The 15919-nt window shown below is 43.3% G+C and overlaps 1 protein-coding gene across 1 annotated transcript in view; it reads left to right on the plus strand.

The window, feature by feature from the left end:
• The window catches only part of LOC144669355 (inositol 1,4,5-triphosphate receptor associated 2-like), a 184654-nt gene that overhangs the window by 92175 nt on the left and 76560 nt on the right, over positions 1–15919 (plus strand). The window contains exons 10-12 of the mRNA XM_078531724.1: positions 3127–3204; positions 5179–5235; positions 8968–9027. Of these exons, the coding sequence (XP_078387850.1) occupies positions 3127–3204; positions 5179–5235; positions 8968–9027 (195 nt within the window). The remainder of the gene's footprint in view (positions 1–3126; positions 3205–5178; positions 5236–8967; positions 9028–15919) is intronic.

A 15919-nucleotide genomic window follows, 5' to 3' on the forward strand; every position in this document is an offset into this window, starting at 1 on the left:
TACCAAGTGACATAACCTATTTACAGGGATGCAGATTTATAGTGACTGAATAAATGAAATTGGGAACAAAACAAAAATACCTGGAAAAATTCAGCAGGTCTGACAGCATCTGCGGAGAGGAACACAGTTAACGTTTCGAGTCCGTATGACTCTTCAACAGAACTAAGGAAAAATAGAAAAGAGGTGAAATATAAGCTGGTTTAAGGGGGTGGGGTGGGACAGGTAGAGCTGGATAGAGGGCCAGTGATAGGTGGAGATAACCAAAAGATGTCAGAGACAAAAGGACAAAGAGGTGTTGAAGCTGGTGATATTATCTAAGGAATGTGATAATAAAGGTACAGATAGCCCTAGTGGGGGTGGGGTGGGGGGAAGGGATCGAAATAGGCTAAAAGGTAGAGATAAAACAATGGATGGAAATACATTTAAAAATAATGGAAATAGGTGGGAAAAGAAAAATCTATAAAATATTAGAAAAAAGGGGGATCAGAAAGGGGGTGGGGATGGAGGAGAGAGTTCTTGATCTAAAGTTGTTGAACTCAATATTCAGTCCGGAAGGCTGTAAAGTGCTTTGTCGGAAGATGAGGTGCTGTTCCTTCAGTTTGCATTGAGCTTCACTGGAACAATGCAGCAGGCCAAGGACGGACATGTGGGCGTGAGAGCAGGGTGGTGTGTTGAAATGGCAAGCGACAGGGAGGCCTGGGTCATGCTTGCAGTCAGACCGAAGGTGTTCCGCAAAGCGGTCACCCAGTCTGCGTTTGGTCTCTCCAATGTAGAGGAAACCACATTGGAAGCAGCGAATGCAGTAGACTGAATTGAGGGAAGTGCAAGTGAAATGCTGCTTCACTTGAAAGGAGTGTTTGGGCCCTTGGACGGTGAGGAGAGGGGAAATAAAGGGGCAGGTGTTGCACCTTCTGCGGTTGCATGTGAAGGTGCCGTGGGAGGGGGTTGAGGAGTAGGGGGTGATGGAGGAGTGGACCAGGGTGTCCTGGAGGGAATGATCCCTGCGGAATGCCGCCAGGGGGAGTGAAGGGAAGATGTGTTTGGTGGTGTCATCATGCTGGAGTTGGTGGAAATGGCGGAGGATGATCCTTTGAATGCGGAGGCTGGTGGGGTGATAAGTGAGGACAAGGGGGACCCTATCATATTTCTGGGAGGGAGAGGAAGGTGTGAGGGCAGATGCGCGGGAGATGGGCCAGACACGGTTGAGGGCCCTGTCAACCACCGTGTGCAGAAAACCTCGGTTAAGGAAGAAGGAAGACATGTCAGAGGAACTGTTTTCGAAAGTGGCATCATCAGAACAGAGGAGGCGAAGAAACTGAGAGAATGGGATGGACTCCTTACAGGAAGCGGGGTGTGAGGAGCCGTAGTCGAGGTAGCTGTGGGAGATGGTAGGCTTGTAATGAATATTGGTGGACAGTCTATCACCAGAAATTGAGACAGAGAGGTCAAGGAAGGGAAGGGAAGTGTCAGAGACGGACCATATGAAAATGATGGAGGGGTGGAAATTGGAAGCAAAATTAATAAATTTTTCCAGGTCCAGACGAGAGCATGAAGCAGCACCGAAGCAATCATCGATGTACCGGAGAAAGAGTTGGGGACGGGGCCGGAGTAGGACTGGAACAAGGAATGTTCCACACACCCCATAAAGAGACAGGCATAACTGGGGCCCGTGCGGGTACCCATAGCCACACCTTTTATTTGGAGGAAGTGAGAGGAGTTTAAGGAGAAATTGTTCAGTGTGAGAACAAGCTCAGCCAGATGGAGGTAATTGACATTGGGGGTAATTTGAACTTGTGTGAAGTACTGAACCCAATTCTGCTGTTTTATTATAAACTGTAAGTAGTGGAGACCAGTTATTTTCCTATGGTGAGTCACTCCTCACTACTTTCATGCCTCTATTAAGTAGCTAATTATCAAAATTGCTTTAATACTGAGAGCAGTTCACTTGTTCTTTAGTGTATAGGAATGATACAAAGAACAGAAGAGACAGGTGGTTAAAAATAAGAACCATCATCATAGAATCACAGAATTGTCACAGCACAGAAGGAGGCCATTTGCACTGGCTCTCCAAATGAGCAGTTCATCTAGTACCATACCCCTGCCTTTTCCCCATAACCCTTTTACATTCTTCCTTTTCAGATAACACTCTGATTCCCTTTTGAGTTCCTCGAATTGGAGCTGCCTCCACCACACTCTCAGGCAGTGCATTCCAGATCTTAACATCTTGCTGTGTGAAGTTTTTCCTCATGTTGCCATTACTTGTTTTGCCAAATACTTTAAATCTGTGCCCTCTCGTTCTCGATCCTTCCACCAATGGGAACAGTTTATTGCTCTACTCTGTCCAGACCCCTGGTGATTTTGAATACTGCTATCAATTCCCCTCTCAGCCTTCTTTTCTCCAATGAAAATAGTCCCAACTTCTCCAATCCAGCTACGTAACTGAAATTCCCCATCCCTGGCACCATTCTCTTGAATCTTTTGTGCACTCTCTGTAATTCCTTCATATCTTTCCTAAAGTGTTGTGCCCAGAACTGAATGTAATACTCCAGTTGAGGCCAAACCAGTGTTTTCCACAAGTTTAACAATAACCTCCTTGCTCTTGTACCCTGTGCCCCTATTAATAAAGCCTAGGATACTGTATGCTTTATTAACCGCACTTGCAGTCTGTCCTGCTGCCTTCAATGACTTAAGCACATATACAGCCAGGTCCCTCTTTAGAGTTGTACCCTTTATATTGTCTCCACACTTATCTGCGTTGAATTTCATCTGTCACTTGTACGTCCATTCTGCCAACCTGTCTACGTCCTTTTGACTACCCTCTTCACAATGCTTCCAAGTTTCGTATCATCCCCACATTTTGAAATTGTGCCCTGTACAACCAAGGTCTAGGTCATTAATATATATCAGAAAGAACAAAGATACCAACACCAACCCGGCGGGGAGCTCCATTACAAACCTTCCTCCAGTCTGAAAAACATCCATTAACCTCTACTGTCTGCTTCCTATCCTCAAAAATAAAATAAATGAGAATTTTAAAAAATGAGAGCTGATGTATCTGAGTTTGAAATCTGGAACAACATTGATATATTAAAAAGTAAGGTTACACTTTTCTTGCATCTGATACAGAATGGGAAATTAACAACCGAGAAAGACTATGCACACTGGAGAAATGAGGAGCTAGCATTAGAGAAGGTTGAGCTGAAGGTATGTCACTGCAGTGCTAGAAAAAATGCAAAAAAAACTTTTTGGCAGTTTCTTAGATTGATCTTTTTTGTTGTTAGTAAGTCATTACAATGTAGTGTCATTTCACTTCAGGTTCTGCTGCACCTCTGGTGAACCTTGCTGGAAGTATAAATATTAGATGAGGACAGCATTGTGCTTGATTGTGATGTCCAGCATGATCTAATTGTGAATATGTCAAAGCAAAGCCTGACCTTGTTACAACCTGCTGACCACATTTGTGTATACGAACATACGAACTACAAAATAGGAGCAGAAGTAAGCCATTCGACCACTTGAGCCTGCTCCGCCATTCAATAAGATCATGGCTGATCTGTTTGTGTTTCGAGTTCCAAATTCCCAACTACCCCCAAAAACCTTCGATTCCCTTGCCTAACAAGAATCTATCTACCTCTGCCTTAAAAATATTCAGTTACCCCGCCTCCATCGCCTTCTAAGGCAGAGAGTTCCAAAGTCATACGACTCTCTGAGAGAAAAAAATTCTCTTCATCTCTGTCCTATAAGGGCAACCCCTAATTTTAAAACAGTGTCCCCTAATTCTGGACTCACTCACAAGAGGAAACATCCTTTCCATGTCCACCTTGTGAAGAGCATTCTTATGTGCTTCAATTAAGTCACCCCTCACTCTTCTAAACTCCAGTGGAAACAAGCCCAGTCTGTCCAACCTTTCCTCATAAGACAATCCATTCATTCCGGGTATCAATCTAGTAAACCTCCTCTGAACTGCCTCCAACGCATTTACATCCTTTCTTAAATAAGGAGACCAAAACTGCTCACAGTATTCGTTTGAGATGTGGTCTCACCAATGCCCTGTATAACTGAAACATAACATCCTGATTTTTATGTTAAATTCCTTTCGTCATAAAAGAAAGCATTCCATTAGCCTTCTTGATTACTTGCTGCACCTGCATACTAATGTTTTGTGACTCATGCACGAGAACACCTAGATCCCTCTGCACTTGGAATTCTGCAGTCATTCTCTGTTTAAGTAATACTCTGCTTTTTCACTCTTCCTGCCAAAGTGAACAACTTCTCATTTTCCCACATTATACTCCATGTGCCAGATTTTTTCCCACTCACTTAATTTATCTATATCCGTCTGCAAACTCCTTATGTCATCTTCACAACCTATCTTTGGTTCCTGCCTACCTTTGTGTCATTTGCAAGTTTAGCTGCTATGCCTTCGCTCCTCTCACCTAAGTCATTGATGTAAATTGTAAAATGTTGAGGCCCCAGCACAGACCCCTGCGGGACTCCGCTTGTCACATCCTGCCAATCAGACAAATTTCCATTTATGCATATTCTCTGTTTTCTGCCAGCCAGCCAATCTTCTCTCCAGTCTAATATGTTACCCGCTACACTATGAGCTTTTATTTTCCACAATAACCTTTGATTGCACTTCCAGCAATGGTCGCTGGCAGTGGGAGCCACCTTCAATTTGTTTTTACCATCTTCTGTGGAAAGCTGAGGTTAACTGTAATATTGTCTTGCTGCCCTGGCTGAGGCCAACTAATTCAGCAGATTGAGGATTAAAAATGAGCTATCTACTGTATGTGTGATTATAATTACTCACAGACTGCTCCTTTTATTAACTGTTGATTTAGGATTTCACATTATCAAATGAATCAAATCATATTTTTTGACTGCCAGAACTAAAAATATATGATTGCTGCTTGTCGTTTACAAATATGTGAGTTGAATTTCTTTGCGTGGGGGTGGAGGGTGGTGGTAGGGTGGTCTCCCAATTGTCCATAACTTTGGCTGAAGAACCACAGAAAGCTCAGGAACTGGTGCTAATGTACCATTTGGCGCGTTGTAATAAATGATCAAGAGAACACCCATGGAAATTCAACTACAAAACTAATCAATTTCTTGCCACAAGACCCTGCTAGAGAGTCTAGTGTGAGTATCTGAAATGTTAATGTTCTTGCTTTTAAGAACCAGATGCACGAAGCCAAGAGACTCATTTCCGTTAAGGATGTCTTGCTAACTGAGGTGGGTGTAAAAATGACATGGACTTGTTTCACACTAATGTACATTCTCGTTGGTTACTAACTATATCAAGTTTCCTGAAGTAGATATTGAATTAAGTTTATTAATAACTGTAAATAAATTTCAGAAAATCAATATATTGGTGGTTGCCTGTTTTACATCCATAAGATGGACGTAGCTGTGGAATGTCATGTTGTCATCTGCTGCGCTCAATCTGGACCAGAAATCTGCCAAGTACTATACTGCATTGAGTGACTTTTAGTCATCTAGGGTACCTGTCTGCATCAGGCACTAGTTTCCTTGGATATGCAAGTTGCCATTCTGTGCTGACTGTAGGACCTCAAATGAGAAATTAAGGCCAGGGTTTTCCCGTTGGCGAGTGAGGGGGACGCCGGGCCCGCTCGCCGATGCGTAAAATGACGCGTGGTGTCGTTGGGCGGAACTCTTGACGTCACAGCGCCCCATTTAAATTTCAGGTAGGTGGGGGCTCAGCAAAATCAGCTGTGCGCCCGCCGACCTGTCAATGGCCAATTGAGGCCATTGACAGAGTCGTTTAAGTAATTAATGGACCTGCCCATCCAACCTTAAGGTTGGCGGGCAGGCCATGAGCCCTGGCAGGCTTCAGAAAAAGTATGAAACCTCATCCACGGGTGGGATGAGGTTTCATGTAGGTTTTCAAAAATTTAATTAAAGTGTTTTTAGAAGCTATGGATATGTCCCAACTCATGGGGACATGTTAGGGAAATTTTTTTTTCTATTTTTAATATTTTTTTTACAGTAGAGCTGATCTCCCTGAGGCAGCACTTTGCCTCAGGGAGATGAGTGCGCACGCGCGAAAGAGCACACTCTCGGGTTTAGGGATTCCCCCCCTGCCCGCACAGGGAGCGCATAGCGCTTCGTGCGGATATCACGCTGGCAAAATGTAAAATGGCAGCCCGCCCCCAATTGGGGACTTCGATTGGAGGCGCGCCTTTCCGCGCCCGCTCTCAACTTCCCCCCGCCGGCTGGGGGGAAAATCCTGACCTAAGGTACAAATGGGTAGAATTTGTGTTGCATATGCTCTGCCTAGTTCTATTAGGTCTTAAACAGCCTAGCTATTAGTCTTTAAGGATATCACTGGAGGTTGGTCAATAAAAGAAGTGGCTGCAGAGGTAGTAGATGCATTGGTTGTGCTCTTCCAAAATTCCCCAGGTTCTGGAAAGGTCTCAGTGGATTGGAAAATCTCAAATGTAACACCTGTGTTCAAAAAAGGAGGGAGACAGAAAGTAGGAAATTATAGGCCAGTTAGCCTAACATCTGTCATATGGAAAATGCTAGAATCCATTATTAAGGAGGTAATAGCAGAACATTTAGAAAAATCATAATATAATCAGGCAGAGTCAACGTAATTTTGTGAAAGGGAAATTGTTTGACAACTTTATTAGAGTTCTTTGAGGAAGTAACAAGCAAGGTGGGTACAGGGGAACTTGTGAATGTGGTGTACTTAGATTTCCAAAAAGTATTCAATAAGGTGCCATATTAAAGGTTACTGCATGGTGTAGGGGGTAATATATTAGCATGGATAGAGGATTGGTTAGCTCATTGGAAGCAGAGAGTAGGGATAAATGGGTGATTTTCAGGTTGTCAAGCTGTAGTGTCACTGGAGTGCCACAGGGATCAGTGCTGGGGCACTATTTACAATTTACAATCTTGGATGAAGGGACTGAATGTATGGTAGTTAAATTTACAGATGACGCAAAGATAGATAGAAAAGTAAGTTGTCAAGAGGAGGCAAAGAATCTACAAAGGGATTTAGATAGGTTAAGTGAGTGGGCAAAAATTTGGCAGATGGAGTATTATGTGGGAAAATGTGAACTTGCTCACTTTGGCAGGAAGAATAGAAAAACAGTACATTATCTAAATGGAGAGAGACTGCAGAACTCTATGGTACAGAGGGATCTGAGTGCCCCGGTACACAAATCACCAAACGTTAGTATGCAGGTACAGCAAGTGATTCGGAAGGCAAATGGAATGTTGGTTTTACTGCAAGGGGAATCGAGTATAAAAGTAGGGAAGTGTACCTACAGCTGTACAGGGCCTTAGTGAGACTGCATTCTTGTACTCCAAGACTGCATCTGGAGCACTGTGTACAGTTCTGGTATCCTTGCATAAGAAGGAGTATAATTGCATTTGTAGCAGTGCAGAGAAAGTTCACTTGACTGATTCATGAGATGAAGGGGTTATCTTATGAAGAAAGGTTGAGCAGGCTGGGCTTATGCCCATTGGAATTTAGAAGAATGAGAGGTGATCTTATTGAAACAATAAAATCTAGAGGGGACTTGTCAGGGTGGATGATGAGAGGATGTTTCCCCTTGTGGAAGAACTTAGAACTAAGGGACACAGTTTAAAAATTAGGGGGTTCCCATTTAAGGCTGGGATGAGGAGAATTTTTTTCTATTAGATGGACATTAGTCTGTGGCATTCTTTTCCCCAGAGAGCAGTAGATGCTGAGTCATTGAATATATTCAAGGCTGAGTTAGATTTTTGATCAACAAGGGATTCAAGAGTTATGGAGACAGGCAGAAAAGTGGAGTTAAGGCCAAAATCAGGTCAGCTATGATCTTATTGAATGGCGGAGCAGGCTTGAGGGGCCCAATGGCCAACTCTGGCTCCAAATTCTTGTGTTCTTGTGAAGAGGCCCAAGAAATGTTCAGTTTTTATTTTCATGGATCCAGCAAGCAGCTCTTCTCCAGCCTGCCACCAGTGCATTCGAACTCCTCTCTTGAATTGCCTCTCCGCAACCCCCCAAAACCTGACCTATATATGAGAGCTGGTCAGTTTCCCGCCCTACTTAATTGGTGAGCTGGGGTACTCATGGATTTCTTGGAGCATTTAAATGAAGGCTAAAACCTAATTTGGTTTGAATCCTAGGCCGGCATGGACTAACATGCAGAGCGATTGCTCCCTTGACTTTGCCATGTTTTCGTTGGAAGTTGAATTTTTCCCCAAAGTAAATTACTAATGGGGAAAGGGAGTAGAAATGTAAAGAGGAATCTGTAAAGCTGAATATTGGATCCAAAGATAGAATTTTGCTACTGTAGTTGTATTATTATTACCAAAGTTCTTCATGTCACATGTCAGTAAATTAATTGCAAGACTTGGGGGTGGTGGCATAGTGGCATAGTCACTGGACTGGTATTCAAGTAACCTAGGATCATCCTCTGGGGACCTGGGTTTGAAACCCACCACGGCAGATGATGAAATCTGAATTCAATTTTTAAAAAAATCTGAAATTAAAAGCCTGATAATGACCATGAAACCCTTCTGATTCACTAATGTCCCTATGTCCTTCACTAATGTGACCCCAGACCCACAGCAATGAGGTTGACTCTTAAATGTATTCTGAACAAGGGCAATTGGGGATGGGCAATAAATGCTGGCCTAGCCAGCAATGTCCACATCCCATGAACAAATAAAAAAAAAGGCATCTGTATGAGGCTCACAGGAATATTTATGAAGCAAGAGGCATGAAAGAATGGTAAAATGACATATTAATGAGAAAAAAAAGGGAATGGTGCACAATGTAGTGATGTGTAGGTTAAAGAATAGAATCAATGATTTATTCATGGGTTTCAAATTGGGTTTGGGCAGATTTCAAAGGTTCTGAAGTGTTTTAATAGGGAAATGATCTGATACAGGTTCTTTGATATCTATAGCATTGTGTTTCTGAGGCCGCTGTCTATCATTATTTTACAGAGAATAAATCAGTCAGAGGAATTGAAATCAACTGTAGATGAATACAATAACATCATTAAGGTAATATAATCCAAGACAAAGGGCATCAACAAGCACTTTAAAAACTGAAATGAAAATGTTTCTTTTATATCAGGATCAATTTTTTGCTGCTGAAATGTTTTAAATATATTCAGCATGACATGTCTTATCAGACCGGTGAAGGTCAAAAACCAAACTTGTGCTCATCATCCAAACTAAGATTAGAAAATGTTGGGAAAACACAGCTAATCCATCAAGATCAGTAAGAGAAAGTACATTTTTCATGTGTTATCCGAGCGTTGGGTTTCGTCTGAGTGGATTTAACTGGCATTAAGTTTGGTATTCATTCCACGTAGAAAATTATTTTTTCATTTATATATTTTTTTAAATTAGCAGATCACTTGTGGTGCTGCTCGTAGGTAGATTGGGATGTGGAGAACACTATTTCTTGACAATTTATTTTAACTTACCTCTTTACTTTGTTTTCAATTCTGAAGAGTATTACTAGGCATGAACTATCTCTTGCTTCACTTCTGGCTTTTGCGTTGTTCAAGGATTATATGGGGTATCCAATAAATTGATTTGCATTGTATGATGAAAATAATATCATCTTTCAATTTTAATACTAGTAGTTTGCAACGCTAAGTTTCTTTTGCCAGTTTACTTACAAATTTTTTTTTCTAAAAGTGCTAAATCTTGTGGGATATAGTTCCTGGGATACAGGGGATTGGAGTATAAGAATAAATAAGTCTTGCTACAGTTGTACAGGGCTTTGGTGAGACCAGACCTGGAATACCATGTGCAGTTTTGCTCCTCATATTTAAGATATACTTGTATTGGAGGTTGTAGAGCAAAGGGTCACTAGATTGGTCCTTGGAATGAGAGGAATGTCCTGTGATGAAAGGCTGAGTAAATTGGGTTTATATTTTTTGGAGTTTAGAAGAATGTGAGGTGATCTTATTGAATCGTACAAGATTCTGAAGGGGCTTTATAGGTTAGACACTGAGAGGTTGGTTCCTCTGCTTGGGGAATCTAGAGCCCGGGGGCATAGTCTCAGGATAAGAGGTTGATCATTTAGGACTGAGATGAAGAGAAATTCATTTACTCAAAGGGTTGTAAATCTTTGGAATTCTGTACCCCAGAGGGTTGTGGATGCTCTATCGTTGAAGATATTTAAGGCTGAGGTGGACACATTTTTGGTATCTCAAAATCCAGGGATATGGGGAGCAGGCAGGGAAAGTGGAGTTAAGCCATAGACCAGCCGAGATCATATTGAACAGTGGAGCAGGCTCGAAGGGCCCTATGATCTACTCCTGCTCTTATTTCTCATGTTTTTATGTTCCACAAATGCCTGTCCCCATCTGGTATCCCACCCAAATAATCATATACTTGTGTAAGCTTAGACAGTGGTCTGCTTTAGACCATAAGACATAGGATCAGAGATTAGGCCATTCGGCCCATCGAGTCTGCTCCGCCATTCAATCATGGCTGATAAGTTTCTCAACCCCATTCTCCCGCCTTCTCTCCGTAACCTTTGATCCCCATACCAATCAAGAACCTATCTATCTCGGTCTTAAATACATTCAATGACCTGGCCTCCACAGCCTTCTGTGGCAATGAATTCCATAGATTCACCACTCCCTGGCTAAAGAAGTTTCTCCTCATCTCTGTTCTAAAAGGTCTTCCCTTTACTCTGAGGCTGTGCCCTCAGGTTCTAGTCTCTCCTACTAATGGAAACATCTTCCCCACGTCCACTCTATCCAGGCCTTTCAGTATTCTGTAAGTTTCAATCAGATCCCCCCTCATCCTTCTGAACTCCATCGAGTATAGACCCAGAGTCCTCAAACGTTCCTCAATTGTTAAGCCTTTCATTCCTGGGATCGTTCTCGTGAACCTCCTCTGGACCCTCTCCAAGGCCAGAACAGCCTTCCTGAGATACGGGGCCCAAAATTGCTCACAATGTTCTAAATGTGGTCTGACCAGAGCCTTATAAAGCCTCAGCAGCACATCCCTGCTTTTATATTCTAGTCCTCTCGTAATAAATGCCAATATTGCATTTGCCTTCCTAACTACCGACTCAACCTGCAAGTTAACCTTAAGAGAATCCTGGACTAGGACTCCCAAGTCCCTTTGCACTCCAGATTTCTGAATTCTCTCCCCATTTAGAAAATAGTCTATGCCTTTATTCTTCCTACCAAAGTGCATGACCTCACACTTCCCCACATTGTATCCCATCTGCCACTTCTTTGCCCATTCTCCTAACCTGTCCAAATCCTTCTGCAGCCTCCCCGCCTCCTCAATACTACCTGTCGCTCCACCTATCTTTGTATCATCTGCAAACTTAGCCAGGATGCCCTCAGTTCCTTCATCTAGATCATTAATGTATAAAGTGAAAAGTTGTGGTCCCAACACTGACCCCTGCGGAACTCCACTAGTCACCGGCCACCATCCTGAGAAGGACCCCCTTATCCCCACTCTCTGCCTCCTGCCAGACAGCCAATCTTCTATCCATGCTAGTACCTTGCCTCTAACACCATGGGCTCTTATCTTACTGAGCAACCTCCTGTGCGGCACCTTGTCAAAGGCCTTCTGGAAGTCCAAGTAGATAACATCCATTGGCTCTCCTTTGTCTAACCTACTCGTTACCTCCTCAATGAATTCTAACAGATTTGTCAGGCATGACCTCCCCTTGATGAAACCATGCTGACTTTGCCCGATTTTACCATGCATTTCCAAGTATTCTGAAATCTCATCCTTAATAATGGACTCTAAAATCTTACCAACGACCGAGGTCAGGCTAATCAGCCTGTAATTTCCCATCTTTTGCCTCACTCCCTTCTTAAACAGGGGGGTTACATTAGCGATTTTCCAGTCCTCTGGGACCCTCCCTAACTCGAGTGATTCCTGAAAGATCACCACTAATGCCTCCACTATCTCTTCAGCTATCTCCTTTAGAACTCTGGGGTGTAATCCATCTGGTCCAGGTGATTTATCCACCTTCAGACCTTTCAGTTTTCCTAGCACCTTCTCCTTGGTAATGGCTACCATACTCACCTCTGCCCCCCGACTCTCTTGAACTTTGGGGATGTTACTCGTGTCTTCCTCTGTGAAGACTGATGCAAAGTACCTATTCGTTCCTCCGCCATTTCTTTGTTCCCCACCACTACTTCTCCAGCGTCATTTTCCAGCGGCCCAATGTCCACTTTTGCCTCTCTCTTACTCTTTATATATCTAAAAAAAAACTCTTGCAGTCTTCTTTTATATTACTGGCTAGTTTACCCTCATATTTAATCTTCTCCCTCCTTATTTCTTTTTTAGTTGTCCTCTGTTGGTCTTTGTAAGCTTCCCAATCCCCTGGTTTCCCACTGCTCTTCGCCACATTGTATGCTTTCCCTTTAGCTTTTATGCTGTCCCTGACTTCCCTTGTCAGCCATGGTTGCCTCATCCTCCCTTTAGTATGCTTCTTCTTCCTAGGGATGAATTTTTGCTGTGTCTCCCAAATTACTCCCAGAAACTCTTGCCATTGCTGTTCCACTGTCTTTCCTGCTAGGCTCATCTCCCAGTCAATTCTGGCCAGCTCCTCCCTCATGCCTCTGTAGTTGCCTTTATTCAACTGTAATACCGTTACATCTGATTCCAGGTTTTTCCTCTCAAATTGCAAGGTAAATTCTATGATATTATGGTCACTTCCTCCTAAGAGTTCCTTCACCTTAAGCTCCCTTATCAAATCTGCCTCATTACACATCACTAAATCTAGAATTGCCTGTTCCCTAGTGGGCTCCACCACAAGCTGCTCCAAAAAGCCATCTCGTAGACATTCCACAAGTTCCTTTTCTTGGGATCCACTACCAACCTGATTTTCCCAGTCTACCTGCATATTGAAATCCCCCATGATTACTGTAACCTTGCCTTTCTTACACGCCTTTTCTATCTCCTGGTGTATCTTGTGCCCCGCATCCTGACTACTGTTCGGAGGCCTGTACCTAACTCCCATTATGGTTTTTTTACCTTTGCGGTTCCTCAACTCTACCCACACAGATTCTACATCATCTGACCCTACGTCATTTCTTGCTATCGATTTAATTTCATTTCTTACTAACAAAGCAACCCACCCCCTCTGCCAACCTGCCTATCTTTTCGATAGGATGTATATCCTTGGCTATTTAGCTCCCAGTCCTGATCCCCTTGCAGCCATGTCTCCGTGATGCCCACCACATCATACCTGCCAATTTCAATCTGCGCCACAAGCTCATTTACCTTATTTCGTATGCTGCGTGCATTCAGATACAACACCTTCAATCCTGTATTTCCCGTCCCCTTTCTCATTGTCGCCCCTTTATGTGATGTGCTTGAAGTTAGATTCCTAGCCCTTTCCAAACACTCTGTCTTATTTTGTGTTCTGGGGACTTTAATAGCCTCTCCTGGGCTCTCCTTTCTTTTCAGTTTTTTCATAATTTTCCATGAAGTTGAATCTACCCCCCCCAACACGCTAACCTGCTGCCTTGATTCCCATTAGCCATACTTTGTGGAGTTTTACCCTTCCCTCTTTCTTGTATTATTTAGTTTTATTACGTTAAATATCAGAGTACAGGCACCTGCAGTTGTAACAATTTAGAATCAGGTCTTCAAGGAGACATTGTACGATACAATCCATATGAGTATTCAGGTCTTACACTTCACAGTTCCATTATGAATACAACGTATAGTGGTTCACTCAAAGCTTTTATATCAATTCTACCTTTGATCTCAACACTCCATGCATACTGCCACTAACTCATTGTATGTCAAAGATAGAAAAAAGTGACATCAGAATAATATTATGGAGTTAGCAAAATATACTTAGGTTTTCTCAATAACTTCTAATTATTCTGTTACCATGGTTATATTGCCCTCATAAGCTCCATGTTTATACTACCCTCACATTACAGTATTTGTGGGGCGTTAGTGGCGTAGTGGTAATGTCATTGGACTAGTAATCTAGAGGCCCAGGCTAATGCTCTGGTTTAGATCGCACCACGGTAGCTGGTGGAATTTTAATTCAATCACTAATTTAAAAAAAATTTCATTCATGGGATGAGGGTGTTGCTGGCTAGACCAGCATTTAATTCCCATCCCCAATTTTCCTTGAGAGGGTGGTGATGAGCTGCTGCCTTGAACTGCTTTTGTCCATGTGTTGTAGGAACACCCACAATGCTGTTAGGAAGGGAGTTCAGGATTTTGACCCAGTGACAGTAAAGGAACGGCGATATGGTTCCAAGTCAGGATGGAGTGTGTCTTGCTGTAATGTGTGTTGAAGGAATCTTGGTAGTTTCTACAGTCCTGCATCTTGTAGATTGTGCACACTGCTGACACTGTGCGTGGATGGTGAAGGGACCGAATGTTGATGATGGTAGATAGGGTGCCATTCAAGTGGGCTGCTTTGTCCTGGATGGCGTTGAGCTTCTTGAGTGTTGTTGGAGCTGCAGTCATCCAGACAAGTGGAGGGTATTCCATCACACTCCTGACTGGGGCCTTGTAGATGGTGGACAGGCTTTGGGGAGTCAGGAGGTGAGTTACTCTCTGCAGAATTCCCAGCCTCTGATCTGCTCTTGTAGCCACAGTATTTATATGGCTGGTCCAGTTCAGTTTCTGGTCAATGGTAACCCCCAGCATGTTGGTAGCTGGGGATTCAGCAATTGTAATGCCATTGAATGTTAAGGGGGAATGGTAAGATTCTCTCTTGCTGGAGATGGCAATTGCCTGGAACTTTTGTGGCATGAATGTTACTTGTCACTTATAAACTGAAGCCAGAATATTGTCCATGTCTTGCTGCATATGGACACGGAGTACTTCAGTATCTGAGGACTCACGAATGGTGCTGAACATTGTGCAATTATCAGCAAACATCCCCACTTCTGACCTTATGATGGAGTGAAGGTTATTGATGAAGCAGCTGAAGATGGTTGGGCCGAGGGCACTACCCTGAGGAACTTGACTTGCGATGTCCCAAGGCTGAGATGATTGACCTCCAACAACCACAATCTTCTTCTCTTGTGCTGGGTATGACTCCAACCAGTGGAGATCTTTCCCCCTGATTCCCATTGACTTCAGTTTTACTAGGGTTCCTTGATGCCACACTTTGCCAAATGTAGCCTACATATCACGTCACTCTCACCTCACCTCTTGGGTTACGTTCTTGTGTCCATGTTTGGACCAAGGCTGAAATGAGGTCAGGAGCCGAGTGCTCCTGGCGGAAACAAAATTGAGTGTCATTGAGCAGGATATTGCTGTATAAGTGCCGCTTGATAGCATTGTTGGTGACACCTTCCATTACTTTGCTGATGGTGGAGTAGACTGATGGGGCAGTAATTGACCGGGTTGGATTTGTCCTGCTTTTTATGGACAGGACCTAAGTGAGCAATTTTCCACATTGCCAAGTAGTTGCCAGTGTTGTAGCTGTACTGGAACAGTTTGGCAAGGGACGTGACTAGTTCTGGAGCACAAGTCTTCAGTACTACTGTTGGAATATTGTCAGGGCCCATAGCCTTTGCAGTATCCAATGCCTTCAGCTGTTTCTTGACATCATGTGGAGTCTGGAATTTGAAATTTAGGGCAGAATGTTTTGTTCCTGCTGGCATTGGGCATCATGGTGGGCATGAATGGACAATATGGCAGGAAGGCCAAATATTGGTTTCCCGCCATTATGAAACACGTTTGCTAGGGCTCCACCTGTCAATGGCGGGCTATGTTTCCTGTCACTGGATGTCGGGAACTTCGTCGTAATACATCTGCATGTCATTCTAAACCTAGCTTACAGGAATCATCCCCCCACATCAAATTTACCACCTGCGTTGGTGGGAAAACACGCAGAACATGTCTTGACAAGCGTGATGTGCAGAAGTCAGGACTTACCATCAGAGCCTTGCAGACATCCGAGGAACAGAAGATGATGGAG

This window comes from Cetorhinus maximus, chromosome 29, assembly GCF_964194155.1.
Source record: "Cetorhinus maximus chromosome 29, sCetMax3.hap1.1, whole genome shotgun sequence".
NCBI lineage: Eukaryota > Metazoa > Chordata > Chondrichthyes > Lamniformes > Cetorhinidae > Cetorhinus > Cetorhinus maximus.